General features: G+C 37.3%; 1 protein-coding gene across 5 annotated transcripts in view; it reads right to left on the reverse strand.

The window, feature by feature from the left end:
* The window catches only part of CFI (complement factor I), an 86,937-nt gene that overhangs the window by 44,422 nt on the left and 26,583 nt on the right, over positions 1–15,932 (reverse strand). Inside the window, exon 2 of one of the 5 annotated variants that reach the window (XM_049631022.1) lies at positions 14,335–14,449. In XM_049631022.1, the coding sequence (XP_049486979.1) occupies positions 14,335–14,358 (24 nt within the window). In that variant the 5' untranslated portion in view covers positions 14,359–14,449. Of the gene's footprint in view, positions 1–10,865; positions 11,059–14,334; positions 14,450–15,932 lie in introns of those variants that run through there. The other 4 variants (XM_049631021.1, XM_049631023.1, XM_049631024.1 and 1 more) reach the window with 4 other exon arrangements.

Consider the following 15,932-nt stretch of genomic DNA (forward strand, 5'->3'; position numbering starts at 1 on the left):
TCTTCGTGGGGCACCTGGGTGGCTCAGTTGGTTAATCGTCCAACTCTCGGTTTTTGCTCCGGTCATGATCTTGGGATTTCCTGAGTTCAAGCCCCCCCCCCCCCCATTGGGCTCTGTGCTGACAGTGCAGAGCCTACCTGGGATTCTCTCTCTCCTTCTCTCTCTCTGCCCCTCCCCATTCATGCTATTTCTGTATCTCTCAAAATAAACTTAAAAAAGTTCTTTGTGAATCTTTCCACACATGAGCCCATATTTTACTTTCTAACTCTGTCCCCTAATACCAATGTAATTTGTAACCAGTGGCCTTGTAAGTAGCCCCTGGAAGGGAATACAGATGGTTTCTAATGTTTTGTTATTATAACCGATGTGGTAATAATCTTTATACGATACACATTATTTCCCACATATACTAAGTATATCTGTCAATAGTTACCTGGGAGTGAAATTGCTGAATCAATTAAAAAAAGTCTTTTTAATGTTTTAATTTTTTTAATGTTTATTTATTTTTGAGAGACAGAGAGAGAGAGAGAGAGAGAGAGCGCGCGCGCATGAGTGGGGGAGGGACAGAGAGAGAGGGAGACTCAGAATCCAAAGCAGGCTCCAGGCTCTGAGCTGTCAGCACAGAGCTGGCCTGATGCAGGGCTCAGACTCACAAACTGAGAGATCATGACCTGAGCCAAAGTCAGAAGCCTAACTGGCTGAGCCACCCAGGTGCCTCAGCAGTCTTAATTTTGGAAGGTATTGCCTAATTTCTCTCTATACAGGTTGTCATTTGCATTCCCACCATTAATATATGACAGTGTCTATTATCCATAATCTTGATTACATACATATACCTTACTAAACTTTTATCTTTGCCAATTTGGTACAGAAAAATGTTATCAGAGTACAGTTTTATTTGCATTTTTTCCCTCAGTGAGACTGAACATCTTTCAATATGCTCAAACTTGAGAGGTTTTTATTTCTTTCTTCTTGCACTAACCATATATTTTGCTGATGTATACTGGGTTTTTTTCTTGTTTGTTTTCCTATAGGAACTCTATATGTTAAAGAAACCAGCACTTTGTCTGGAATAGGAGTTGCAAAAAATTGTTTGTCTATTGAAAAATGGCAAGCCTAGTACATTTGACACATACAACAGATACTTTTTAAACACTACCCCCTACACAATAAAATTATTTCCAGTGAAAATCATGAAAAAATGAACAATAAATTATGCAGAAAAATGTAAACAGTAAACATTTTCTTTCATTGAAATTCATACATAAAACCATGCTTACAAAAAAATAAGAGTAAAAAATACTGCAAAGTAAAGGAAAAAAATAAATATTTTTGAGTATGTTTATTTAATGAAAAAGGAAAAAGTTATACCTATACCTGTAATAGTAATAAATAATACTGCCATTTAATAGCGGTTAAATACATCGAGAATAAGAATGAATTTCATTTTATTTATTTTTAAAGCTTATTCATTTATTATTTCTGAGAGACAGAAAAAGAGAGTGTGCACACGCACACACACACTCAAGCAGGGAGGGTCAGAGAGAGAGGGAGACACAGAATCTGAAGCAGGCTCCAGGCTCTGAGCTGTCAGCACAAAGCCTGATGCAGGGCTCGAACTCACAGACCACAAGATGATGACCTGAGCCAAAGTCAGACGTCTATCTGCCTGAGCCACCAAACACCCTTCATTTTATTTTTAAAAAATTTTATTTATGTATTTATTTTTTAATAGGCTCCATGTTTACTACAGAGCCTGACACAGGGCTTGAACCCATGACCCGGGGATCATGACATGAGCTGAAATCTAGAGTCAGATGCTCAATTGACTGAGCCACCCAGGAGCCCCAGAATAAATTTCATTTCAAAGATATTATTCAGGGCTCCTAGGTGGGTCAGTCCATTAAGTGTCCAACTCTTGATTTTGGCTCAGGTCATGATCTCACAGTTGGTAAGTTTGAGCCCCGCTTCCAGCTCTGTGCTGGCAGTGCAGAGCCTGCTTGAGATTCTCTCGCTCACTCTCTGTCCCTCCTCTGCTCTCTCTCTGTCTCTGTTTCAGAAGAAATAAACTTTAAAGATATTATTCAAATTTGGTAAAATATGTCTTTTTGTACTATTGTTTGCACTTGGCAAACAAAAATATTTCACCTTTCAGTCTGCACCAGTTTACTACTTTACACTTTATATTATTAAAAAATGTTTCTTTATTTATTTTGAGAGAGAGGAAGAGCAGAGGAGGGGGAGAGAGGAGAGAATCCCAAGCAGGCTCCATGCTCTCAGTGCTGAGCCCCACACAGAGCTTGAACCCATGAACTGTGAGTTCATGTCCTGAGCTGAAATCAAGAATTGGACACTCAACAAACTGAGCCACACAGGTGCCCCACTATTTTATGCTTTAAAAACAAAAGTTCCAGGGGCACCTGGATGACTCAGTTGGTCATGGGATCGAGCCCTATGTTGGGCTCTGTGCTGAGTGTGGAGCATGCTTGGGATTCTCTCCCTCCCTCTGCCTCTCACCCACCTCTCTCTCTTTCTGGAAAAACAAAACACACACACACAAATTCCAAATGGCAATTAGAATGACAAAACTGAAAACTCAACTTTTGTTTCTTCATCCTTACAATTCATTGTTACAACACTGTTTATTTTGAATCTATTTACATTCAAAAAAATGTGGTAACACAGAGTTTGGAGACAGGAACTGTACCTGAAATGAGCTTGAACAATTCTAATGTATAACGTATATGAGACTGCCTCTATCAGAGCTGAACTGAGAGTTGACTGATTTAACTTACACTTTATAATACAAGGTCTATTAAAGGATACATTTTAAAAAATATGCGTATTTGAAGTTAACATTTGTGATTTAAAAACTCAATCTCAGTAATCCTGGCAATTGCTAACTATGCTATCTAATATAGGAGTCACTAGCCAAATGTGGCTATGTAAATTAAAATTAATTAAAATTAAATTAAATGGGAATTCTGTTTCCAGTCAAGATTAAATAATAGGGACCAGATTGACCTTTCTGCCTAAAGCAATCAGGAAATGGACACAATATAGAAAGCAATGATTTTCAAGATACTGAACATCAGGCAAAGAAGGGTAGTGATCCCTGAGAGAGGTGTACTCTACTGACATAATTCTATACCTAGCAAAAATATCGTTAAAAATTTTAAGGCAAATAACAACCTCTTCAGACACAAAAGCTGAAAGAATTAATCACTAGCATACCCACCTTATAAGAAAAGTTAAAAAAAAAGTCCTTTAAGCAGAAGGAAAATTATGCTGGATGGAAATCTGGATCTACACAAATGAACGAAGAATACTGGCAATCTCTGGGCATATTTGATATGAGGGAGAGGTCAGTGAAGAAAGCAGCTTTTTTCTCTTCTTTGTACCTTTTTTGTGGTATCTTTGAGTTTGTTATCAGGGTAATGTTGGACTCAGAATTAATTAGTAAGTATTCACTCCTTTTCTCTTTTGGGGTTAGAGTTTGAGATGAATTAGTGTTACTTCTTTATTTTTTTTAAGCCACCAAGTTTTATTATTTATTTTTTATAATTGATTCCAATAATTGTATTAGCATTTTCATTATTTTTTAAAAATAATTTATTGTCAAGTTAGTTAATTCTTCTATAAATGTTTAGTAGAATTTATCAGTGAAACCATCTGATACTGGACCTTTCTTTGATGAGATTTTTTAAAAATTACTGATTCAATCTCTTGTTATATGTCTGTTCAGATTTACTATTTTTTCTTGAGTCAGTTTTGGTAATGTGTGTGTTTCTAGGAATCTGTACACTCATTTAGGTTATCTACTTTGTTGGCATATGATTGTTCATAGTACTCTCATCATTCTTTTGATTTCTGTAAGGTCAGCAGTAATGTCCCCACTTTCTGATTTTATTTGAATCTTCCTTTTTTCCGTCAGTCTAGCTAAGGTTTGTCAATTTAGCTGATCTTTTCAAAGATCTATTAATTCTATTATCTTACTATACTTTATTTTTTCTATCTATATTCTTTTTTTTTTTTTTTTTTTTAGAGGCTAAACAACATACTACTAAATAACCAATGGGTCAATGAAGAAATCAAATAGGAAATAAAAAAATACATGGAGACAAATGAACATGAAAACATAATGGCCCAAAATATTTGGGATGCAACAAAAGTCATTCTAAGAGGAAAATTTATAGCAATACAGACCTACCTCAGGAAATAAGAAAAATCTCAAATAAACAATCTAACCCTATACCTAAAGGAACCAGAAAAGGAACAAAGCCCAAAGTTAGTGGAAGGAAGGAAATAATAAAGGTCAGAGCAGAAATAAATGAAATAGAGACTAAAAAAACAAAAACAAAATCAATAAAACCAAGAGTCGGTTCTTTGTGAAACAAAATTGATAAACCTTTAGCCAGACTTATCAAGAAAAATAGAAGACAGAAATAAATAAAATCAGATGAGAGAGAAGTAAAAACTGACACTATAGAAATACAAAGCATTTGACAAAATTCAATATCTGTTCATGATAAAAACTCTCCATTCTAATCTGTACTATTTCTTTCCTTCTCCTAGCTGTGGTTTTAGATTACTCTTCTGGTTCTTTAAGGTGTAAGGTTAGGTGTTTGATTATGGATCTTTGTTCTTTTTTAATGTAGGTACTTACTGCGAGATTGCATTTGCCACTTCTCATATGTTTTGGTATGTTGTATTTCTGTCTTTGTTTATCTACAAGTATTTTCTAATTTGTGATTTCTTTGACTACTGGTTGTTTAAGAGTATATTACTTTATTTCCACCTATTTGTGGATTTTCCAGTTTTCCTTCCGTTACTGATTTCTAGCTTTATTCCATTATTTTTAGAGGAACAATTTCTTATGATTTCAATATTTTTGAATTTATTGAGATATGTTCTGTGGCCTAACATATGGTTCTATTCTGGAGAATGTTTTATGTACACTTGAGAAAAATGTGTATTCTGCTTTTGGTGGGTGTGGTGCTCTATATGTGTGGTTCTTAGGTCAGGATGATTTATAGTGCTGTTAAAATCCTCTATTTTCTTATTAATCTTGTCTAGATTTTCTATCCATTATGGAAAGTGGGATATAGAAGTCTCCAATTATTATTATAGAATTCTTTTTCCCTTGAATTATGTCATTGTCTCATATATTTTGGGCTCTACTGTTCGGTATGTTTATGTTTACAATTATTAAATATTTTAACTGAACTCTTTTATCAATCTAAATGTTCTTCTTTGTCTCTTGTAACAAAACAAAATTAAGGTCAATTTTTTTCTGATATTAGTGTGGTCGCTTCTAGTTCTCTTTTGGTTACTCTTTGCATTAACATAGCTTTCCACCCTTTCACTTACAATCTATTTATGTCTTTGGATATAAAGTGAGTCTCTTGCAGACAGCATATAGTGGGATCATGGTTAGTTTTCTAAAAAATAAATTCTGCCAATCTCTGCCTTTCATCGGAGAATTTAACACACTTACATTTAAATTGTTTTTAAGGAAGGCCTCACTTCTGCCATTTTTGTGATTTTCTTCTCTATGTATTCTACCTTTGTTGTTCTTTATTTCTTCCATTACTGACTTCTTTTGAGTTTAGCTGATTTTTCTGTAGTGAATTGTTTTGGTTTTCTTATCATTTCCTTTTCTGTATCTTTTTAACCTTTTTTTTTTTTGTGGTTGCCATGGAGATTATACTTAACATCTTAAATATATAGCAATCTAGTTTGAATTGATACCAACTTAGCTTCAAGGGCATATAAAAACTCTGCTCTTATACAGTTCCATCCTCTCTTTATGTTGTTATGGTCACACATTACATCTTTATGCATTGTATGCTCGTTAACATAGATTTATAATTATTTTTATATATTCTTCTTTTAAATAATGTAAAGTAAAAAGAAGACTTACAAATCAAAAATAAAATTACACTTGCTTTTGTATTTACCTATATAGTTATCTTTATTGAAGTTCTTTATTTCTTTATATGACTCCAAGTTATTGTCTAATGTATTTTTGTTCAGCCTGAAGGATGCTTTTTCTTGTAGTGATTTTCTTGTATAGTAGAAATTAATTCCATCAGCTTTTGTTTATCTGAAAATATCTTAATTTCCCCTTTATTTTTAAAGGATAGTTTTGTTCAATATAGAATTCTTGGTTGACACCAAAGAAGACATACAGATGACTAACAGACACATGAAAAAATGCTCGACATCACTCATCATCAGGGAAATACAAATCAAAACTACAATGAGATACCTACCATCTCACACCTGTCAGAAGGGATAAAATTAACAACTCAGGAAATAACAGATGTTGGTGAGGATGTAGAGAAAGGGGAACCCTCTTACACTGTTGATGGGAATGCAAACTGTTTTACACTCTGGAAAACAGTATGCAGCTTCCTCAAAAAGTTAAAAGTAGAACTATCCTACGACCCAGCAATTGCACTACTGGGTATTTATCCAAAGGATACAAAAACATTGATTCAAATGGGCACACGCACCCTAATGTTTATAGTAGCACTACCAATCATAGCCAAATTATGGAAAGAGCCCAAATGTCCATTGACTGATGAATGGATATAGAAGATGTGGTGTGTATATAGATAGATGTATATATCAACATAGGAATATATATATATATATATATATATATATATATATATATATATTACTCAGCCATCAAAAAGAATGAAATGTTACCATTTGCAATGACAGGGATGGAACTAGAGTATATTATGCTAAGTAAAATAAGTCAGTCAGAAAAAGGCAAATGCCATATGATTTTACTCATATGTGGAATTTAAGAAACAAAACAGATGAACATAGGGGAAGGGAAGAAAAAGTAAGATAAAAACAGAGAGGGAGTAAAACCATAAGAGACTCTTAACTATAGAGAACAAACTGACGGTTGCTAGAAGAAGGTGGGTGGGGGGAATGGGATGAATGGGTGATGGGCATCAAGGAGGGCACTTGTTGCGATGAGCACTGGATGTAAGTGTAAATGATGAATCACTAAATTCCACTCCTGAAACCAATACTACATTATATGTTAACTTGAATTTAAATAAAAATTTGGAAGAAAAAAAAATCCCTGTACAGGGTTTTGATATAAAAGGGAGTGGGGCTTTTTATTCCTTAGAAAGAAATCTGGTCCCAGTTTTTAAAATAACAAAAATTTCTTTCTCCCAGATGTACATTTTAAAACTTCTTTCAACACATTTATGTTGTTTCTATGGTAACTTCAATTTAAAAATGGTTATCTCTTAGCATTCCATTATCTTTCATAAACTAATATTTTAAGAAGTTCTGAAATTTTCACAAATATGACAATTCCTCTCAAAATGCTGTTTTTTAAAGGAAAGAAGGAAACTTTATTATTGGATGATTATTCAGTAAAAGAAGCTCTTTCCCTTTCTGTAAGTGAAAAATACTATTTTGTTTTCTTTTTTATTGTTTTTGTTCCTGGAATCAAAAATGTGGCCGAAATATTTTCTCAAAAATATATTTTTCTTCTAGAACTGATACATGAATTCAGCAAAGTTGCAGGATACAAAATCAATGTACAGAAATCAGTTGCATTCTTATACACTAACAATGAAGCAACAGAAAGACAAATAAAGAAACTGATCCCATTCACAATTGCACCAAAAAGCATAAAATACCTAGGAATAAATCTAACCAAAGATGTAAAAGATCTGTATGCTGAAAACTATAGAAAGCTTATGAAGGTAATTGAAGAAGATATAAAGAAATGGAAAGACATTCCCTGCTCATGGATTGGAAGAATAAATATTGTCAAAATGTCAATACTACCCAAAGCTATCTACACATTCAATGCAATCCCAATCAAAATTGCACCAGCATTCTTCTCGAAACTAGAACAAGCAATTCTAAAATTCATATGGAAACACAAAAGGCCCCGATTAGCCAAAGTAATTTTGAAGAAGAAGACCAAAGCAGGAGGCATCACAATCCCAGACTTTAGCCTCTACTACAAAGCTGTAATCATCAAGACAGCATGGTATTGGCACGAAAACAGACACATAGACCAATGGAATAGAATAGAAACCCCAGAACTAGACCCACAAATGTATGGCCAACTAATCTTTGACAAAGCCGGAGAGAACATCCAATGGAAAAAATACAGTCTGTTTAACAAATGCTGCTGGGAGAACTGACCAGCAACATGCAGAAGGTTGAAACTAGACCACTTTCTCACATCATTCACAAAAATAAACTCAAAATGGATAAAGGACCTGAATGTGAGACAGGAAACCATCAAAACCCTAGAGGAGAAAGCAGGAAAAGACCTCTCTGACCTCAGCCGTAGCAATCTCTTACTCGACACATCCCCAAAGGCAAGGGAATTAAAAGCAAAAATGAATTACTGGGACCTTATGAAGATTAAAAGCTTCTGCACAGCAAAGGAAACAACCAACAAAACTAAAAGGCAACCAACGGAATGGGAAAAGATATTTGCAAATGACATATCGGACAAAGGGCTAGTATCCAAAATCTATAAAGAGCTCACCAAACTCCACACCCGAAAAACAAATAACCCAGTGAAGAAATGGGCAGAAAACATGAATAGACACTTCTCTAAAGAAGACATCCGGATGGCCAACAGGCACATGAAAAGATGCTCAACATCGCTCCTCATCAGGGAAATACAAATCAAAACCACACTCAGATATCACCTCACGCCAGTCAGAGTGGCCAAAATGAACAAATCAGGAGACTATGGATGCTGGAGAGGATGTGGAGAAACGGGAACCCTCTTGCACTGTTGGTGGGAATGCAAACTGGTGCAGCCACTCTGGAAAACAGTGTGGAGGTTCCTCAGAAAATTAAAAATAGACCTACCCTGTGACCCAGCAATAGCACTACTAGGAATTTACCCAAGGGATACAGGAGTACTGATGCATAGGGGCACTTGTACCCCAATGTTTATAGCAGCACTCTCAACAATAGCCAAATTATGGAAAGAGCCTAAATGTCCATCAACTGATGAATGGATAAAGAAATTGTGGTTTATATACACAATGGAGTACTACATCGCAATGAGAAAGAACAAAATATGGCCCTTTGTAGCAACGTGGATGGAACTAGAGAGTGTGATGCTAAGTGAAATAAGCCATACAGAGAAAGACAGATACCATATGTTTTCACTCTTATGTGGATCCTGAGAAACTTAACAGAAACCAATGGGGAGGGGAAGGAAAAAAAAAAAAAAGAGGTTAGAGTGGGAGAGAGCCAAAGCATAAGAGACTCTTAAAAACAGAGAACAAACTGAGGGTTGATGGGGGGTGGGAGGGAGGGGAGGGTGGGTGATGGGTATTGAGGAGGGCACCTTTTGGGATGAGCACTGGGTGTTGTATGGAAACCAATTTGACAATAAATTTCATATATTGAAAATATATATATATATTTTTCTTTATTCTAAAGTAACACATTTACTTGGTATTTTAAAAAATGAATAATGAATAAAACAGAATTAATGAATTCTTAAAATTCATGATAAATGTATGACAGAAAATAAAAATCACCAGTAATCTCATTACTTGGAAATACCAACTGTTATCTATTTGATATATACCCTCCAGAAACTTTTAAATTGCAATGTATTTCAGCAGCTACATGCGTTTATTTGTATGTGTGTGTACACATACACACAGATACATATATGTGTATATATTTTCTTCTGTAACAAAAATAAGATTTCAGTAAGGGCTTTTTTTCAATAAATATAAAATGCATCATTTTAATGGCTACATGATAGTTCATTTATAGATGCGCATTCATTTAATCAATTTCTTATCAATGAACACTTAATTTCCAGTTGTTCTCTATTACAAACATTTCATACATATTTTAGAAGTTACAAGAAACCTAAAGTATGTAAGGCTGGTCTTAGGTAGTTTTCCTTAAATATCTGCTTCTCTAAGCTGGTATTAAGACAAAACAATTTTTGTAATTCAATCCTGTTCCAAAATGCTTTGATCACTAAAGTAGGCAATCATCAGTTAATTGTCTAAAATATCTTAAACGTATCTAACCTTAATAGATGACCTTCTAACCTGGCTACAGTCTGTCATATCAATTTTAACTGCCCAAGTTCCCTACAAAGTCTCCACTCTAATCAAATGGATTTATTCATCTGGAGGAGACTAGTGCTTGGCTATCCTGCTAGCCTAGCACTTGCTGCTTTTTCCAGGTGAAAAGGGTGGAAATCACTCTCTTTCTCTTCACTGATCAAATCTAATCCAGAATTATGAATCCAGCTCATATCCCACTTGGTCCATAAACCCTTCCTGACTTCTTAGCAGGAAAGGATTTTCCCTCTCATTAAAGTCCCTTGGCACATGACATTTGTAACACTTATGGCAATTAAATGTCTTGAAACAGTTTCTTCTCAAGTGTTATTTAAATCTTGCTTATTATTTCCTCATTGTCATTTTTAAACCATCTTTCTACAACTGTACCAAAGGGCTATTGAAGGAAGAGACCAGACATGCTATTTGCCCAGAACTATACCTTACATGTGGAAGGAGTTTGGTAAATATTTATTGATTTAATATGATTACTGTAAATAACAGATCTATATTAGTAAAGTTCTCATTCAGTTCAATTTCTATGCACAGATAAGAGCACATGAAGAAAGCAATTTCTTAAAGCTCTTTCATCAAGATATTAACATAAAATCTTTGTTACTGACTATATACTGCACAGTTGGTATCTGAACTATGTAATCTGTAAGTCAATAATATCTCTAAGATTTTTCTTACATCTTTATAATACTTAAAATATCTACTTAAAATAGCTTATCTAATAAATATTGAGTTACTTACCTTGCAAAAACTTTTGTAGAAGCACAAAAATAACAAAGTAACATGAGCAAGCTTCATGCTGGAGGCTTTCAGGGTCTCTTCTCTACCCTGGATAGTCTTTTGAAATTTAATTTTTAACCTCTGAAAAAATATTTAAAAAGAGCAAGCCTCCTAGAGAGCTCTGTACTTTTGAACTCAGAGAATTTGGCTAAAATCCAAAGAGCTTTACCGTAACTGAAATCAAAAAAATTCTTCTCAGTAAACAGCTGAGGGAGGTGACCAATAGAAACTATGTTTCCTGTTGAGGAAACTGATTTCCCCACCTTGTTACTAGACAATGCCTCAATTCTGTTTTAGAGGGAAGACAGGAACTACATTGGAAGAAAATTTCTTATGTTTTTGGTAAAATAAAATTAGTGTTTTCCCTTAAGGTTGAAGACTAGGAGAGAAGTAAAAGTATATCACATTGAAAGCTATGATGAATACATTAAAAATCCTCAACAAAACAGTTCCTTTGCCATGCACTAGTTATGCTATGATCAAATTATATTCTCTGAGCATAGAAAACTTTTAAAAACAAGTATTCTTGCCCCAGCACCAACTATAGTGCAGGATTCATTTCTATTTGTGAAATAAACGTTAGGGTTCTCCTGAACCAGACATGAGACAGAGGTTGAGGTACAAAGATGCTTATTAGTAATTAGCTCCTGTGAAAGGAAGAGAGGAGAAACAGGAGTGAGCAGAGAGAAAAGTCGGACTGCAATGCAGGTTTAACAAAGCCTTGGTCAACTCATGGAAAGCTCTGGAGTGATTGTGGCACTGTCTCTGGGTCAGGTAGAAATGGCTAGACCATTAAACCCTGCCTTGCTCAGTCATCTGGTGTGGGCTGTCCAGGAAAGCCATCCCTTTAGGTGAGGCAGTTCTCTGTGAGGCAGACCCTGAAGGATCTGACATTTAGTTGTCATCAGAAGTGTCTGCTGATCACACTCTTTGCAGCTAGGCAGCAAAACCTTCTATGAAGTGGTATCTAGAAAACTCATCTCCCTGTCTTTCAGAGTCCACCATTTTGCACCCTTAGTTACCATATATGCTCCAAGAGTAGCTTCTTCAAAATCATAGTAGGCCTTTCATCCTGAAGGAAAATTTAGAAGAGGGAGGTGGTCAGAAAAGCTACAGCCTGGCCCTGATCTTGAGGCTGCAGTTGATGATACTTCACCTTCTGTCTCTTTCCTATCCTTTCTAGATTCCCTTCACTCTGAGCTTCTACCTCTGCCAGCCTCCGTTGTTTACCTAATGTCATGACTCACAAACTTCCTGGAGTGCTCTGGGCCCCTGGTTGCCATCTCCTTCTCAGACCATAGTTGCTGTTTCTATCCTTTTACTGTCATAAGAGGCACCCAAGTAGCTCATGTGGTTCCATACATATTCCTCCCTTCCCTCGTTGTATACCAGACAGTTACCTCTGCCAACATAGTAACTTCTTGTGTCTTGTCCCTAGACACAAGAAGCCCAATGTGCACCAGAAAGAAGACTTAGCTAGTAATTCATTGGATTCTTGCTGTGCCTCTTGGCAAAAGTATGCTTCCTTTGGGGAACAAGACCCCTAACCCTACAGAGTCTACACCTGTGGAGACAGGAAGCACAAAGCCCCCAGTTGGTTATTGGGAGTGACAGTAAGTGTGGTCATTTCTTCTTCCATTCCTTGGCTCCCAGACCACCATCTTCTATTGGGGATACAATGCTAGATGAAGGTCTTTGATTCAATGCATATACTACTTCCTGGAGGATGGCATCCAGTTCTAGGAGTATTGCCTTTAAATATCACCTCAGTCCTGCGTTCAGCAGGCTGCTCCAATGCTCCATAAGGCTGCCAGCTTCCAAGCGGTGCAGTAGATGATGTGGCCAGTGAATTGCATGGTCACTGACCCACTCTCACATTTCCTTTGCTGTCAGGTGGGTCCCATCGTCTGACAGGATGTTACATGGAATCCTTTGTTGGAAGATTAAATACTCTGAAATTCTTTGGATTATCTCAGCTGAGGCCCTGTAAGCAGGAAAGGCACATCCTCAACCTGGAATATATGTCTACTCCTGTGACAATGTACCACTGGCCCTTTAAAGATTGAAGGGACCAACTGAGTCAGTTTACCACCAAGTGGCTAGTTGGAATCCTTGATGAACTGTGCCATCTTATGGACTCAGCATTGGTCTCTGTTGCTGTCAGATTGGACATTTGTTGATGGGAGCAGCTAAATAAATCTTAGTGGGCCCGTGATATTTGGCCTCATCGCTAGCCTCCATCTCTGTTACAATGGCCACTTTATTCTTGTGCCCATTGTGCTAGCACTGGGGTGGCTGATGACTGAGACTGGCTGATACCAATTGGTTGAGCCATTTTGTTGGTTATTAAGTACCTTTTCTCTGGCAGATGTTCTCTAGTGGGTATTAACATATGATACAAAGATTTCTATACTTCACCCCATTTCTACATCCACATATCTCCACACCAGATTTTCTTGTTCTTAATCTTTGAATATTTTTTATTCTAGGAAAAAAGATGGCCAGGCAATCACTATTACCTGTGATTCCACATACAGTCTAGCTTTGGACCACTTATTTTGTCACACAAAGTGGGTGACCAGGTATATCACCTGAAGCTCTGCCCATTGTTGAGGACACTCCCTTACCACTGTCTTTCAAAGCCAGTCCTAAGTATGGCTGTCATGTGGCTGCTGTCTATTTTCAGCTTGTGCCTACATACTGAGCCAACCCATCTGTAAACCAAACACAAGTTTTTCCCTCCTCCTGGTCATACTGGAATCCATATAGAGCCATAGGTATGAGCTGAGGGAGGTGCTTGGGTGCAACAGTTTGCATTAGGCAGGGAGGGGGAAATCCAAGTTACCAGTTCATGCAGTTTGCTTGTGCCCTTGGTCCTATTTGCATTTGGTTCTGGATGTGACACTTCCATTTTATAATACATTTTTGCTAGGTCTGCTCAAACTTACACTTTGCGGGTCTGTTAGAACCCAGCTCATAATGGGCATTCTGGTCATGTGATGACATAGTGTCCAATGTTCAGTAATTCCACACTTACCAGGGTCCAGTAGTACACAAATTGTTTCTCAAAAAGAGTGTAATTCTCTGCTGCAGATGGCATGGCCTTGCTCCAGAACACCAGGGTCCTCTATTGTAATTCTCTCACTGGTTCTTCCTCAAACATTACACAATGTTTTCCCCCACCATTGACACTTCCAACACCATAGGGTTTGCCAGATCATTGCAGAAATCTTTCCTGCTCTGGCAGCCTGAGCAGTATTCCTGTGTTTTGTGCTGCCTTCTTTGTGAAGGGCAGTTCAAGATGAAATCATTTGTCTTTTACTTTAGAGAAGATATCCTGGCAAGTTCCTAAGCACAGGCCTTGTCTCCCACCCTCTGGAGCGTATGTGTCTTATCAAGGCATTCAGCATGGTCACCACCTCTTGCTTACCTGATCTGACCAAGGTAATGCCATCAATGTAGTGGAACAATGTGATGTTTTAAAGGAAGTCCAAATGATCCAGATATCTTCAGACTTTATTATGACAGAAGATGGGAGATAAGACCTATGGAAAAATTATAAATGTAGATTGTTGCTCATCCCATGTGAACACAAACTGCTTCTGTCTTTTCTGTTTAAAATATTTACAGTGGTTTAAGTTTTCTTGACCAAATTCTTATTGATACACTTTAAAATAGTGCTAAAACTAGAATCAAGGTTGTTATCTCAAAAAGAAATTCAATTGGAACAAATAATAAACCTTAGGTACGGGGTGGAATTTCTAAGTTTATGAAGAAAAAAGAAAAAAACAAAAAAAGAAAAATATCAAAATTATATTAAAATTTTTTACAACAAAAGCACTGAAAAATGTGAACTAAGCATACAACTCAGGATAGCATTAAAAAAAAACACAATAAAATGAATCAAAAGTGAGAGAAAGGAAATAATAAAGACATAAACAATAGTAAATAAGCCAAGCAAAAAATTAGCAAATTTGATATCTAAAGCAGTGAATCATTTTGAGAAATTAAAAAAAGAGAGGCTAAAACAATTTCTATTTTATTTTTTTAGTGTTTGTTTTTGAGAGAGGGAGAGAGAGCACATGAGCAGGGGAGAAGCAGAGATAGGGGGACAGAGGAAAGATCCTCTGTGCTGACAGCAGAGAGCCTGATGTGGGTGATGTGGCCTCGATCTCAGGAACCGTGAGAATGACCTGAGCTGAAGTCTGATGCTTAACCAACTGAGCCACCCAGGTGCCAGAGACTAAAACAATTTTAAGAGAAAAGCTATTGAAGTGGAAAATTTTAGGGGGCTAACAATGTTATGCCCAGAATTCGTGATCCCCAAAGACCACCAGGGAGCCGAGTCCGATGCAAAAGCAAAAGAGCCTTTATTCGAGCTAGCTCGAGCTCAATCCCCTACCTGCACCGATGCAGCGGTGAGATACCAGGGAGAGCGAGTGAGTTTCAAAAGGACAAAGGTTTTATTGGGGCCTAGGGGCAGTAGGTGAGGTAATGGCTATGGCCTCAGCCGATTGGTTGGGGAAGGGTCCGAGTCCTGTTAGGCAGGTGAGGGGGCAGTTACTCAAGGGGAGGAGGCGCGGTCAAGGTGAAGGACACAGAACAAGATGGAGTCGGCTGGTGTAGGCCCGCCCTTTCATTCCCCCCTTGTCATGTAGCTTAGGGACCCAATCATCGGACCGGCTGCATTTATGGTGACAAGGGGAACAGAGTTTGGAGGTTTACGCAAAGTTCTGGGAAGCAAGTGTCCCTGGGGTGGCTCTGGAAGGTCTGATTAAGTATTGTCCCCGAGCTGGTGTCTATGATCTGCCAGGTGATGTTTTGGGGGGCATGGGGACTCCCAGCAGCATGAGCAATGACAAGCAGAGTTAACAGAGTTACCAATATTAGGTGGGTCGAATGTGCTGTAGCTTGAGCTTGAGCGGGTTGTGTTGGTCCCGACTGACGGCCCATCACGTGACGAAGTCCTTCCGGATCGAGGAGGGGTCCGCTGGCCGAACGTGGGTGTGATGGACCCAGGTCGCAATG

This window comes from Panthera uncia, chromosome B1 (assembly GCF_023721935.1).
Source record: "Panthera uncia isolate 11264 chromosome B1, Puncia_PCG_1.0, whole genome shotgun sequence".
Lineage (NCBI taxonomy): Eukaryota > Metazoa > Chordata > Mammalia > Carnivora > Felidae > Panthera > Panthera uncia.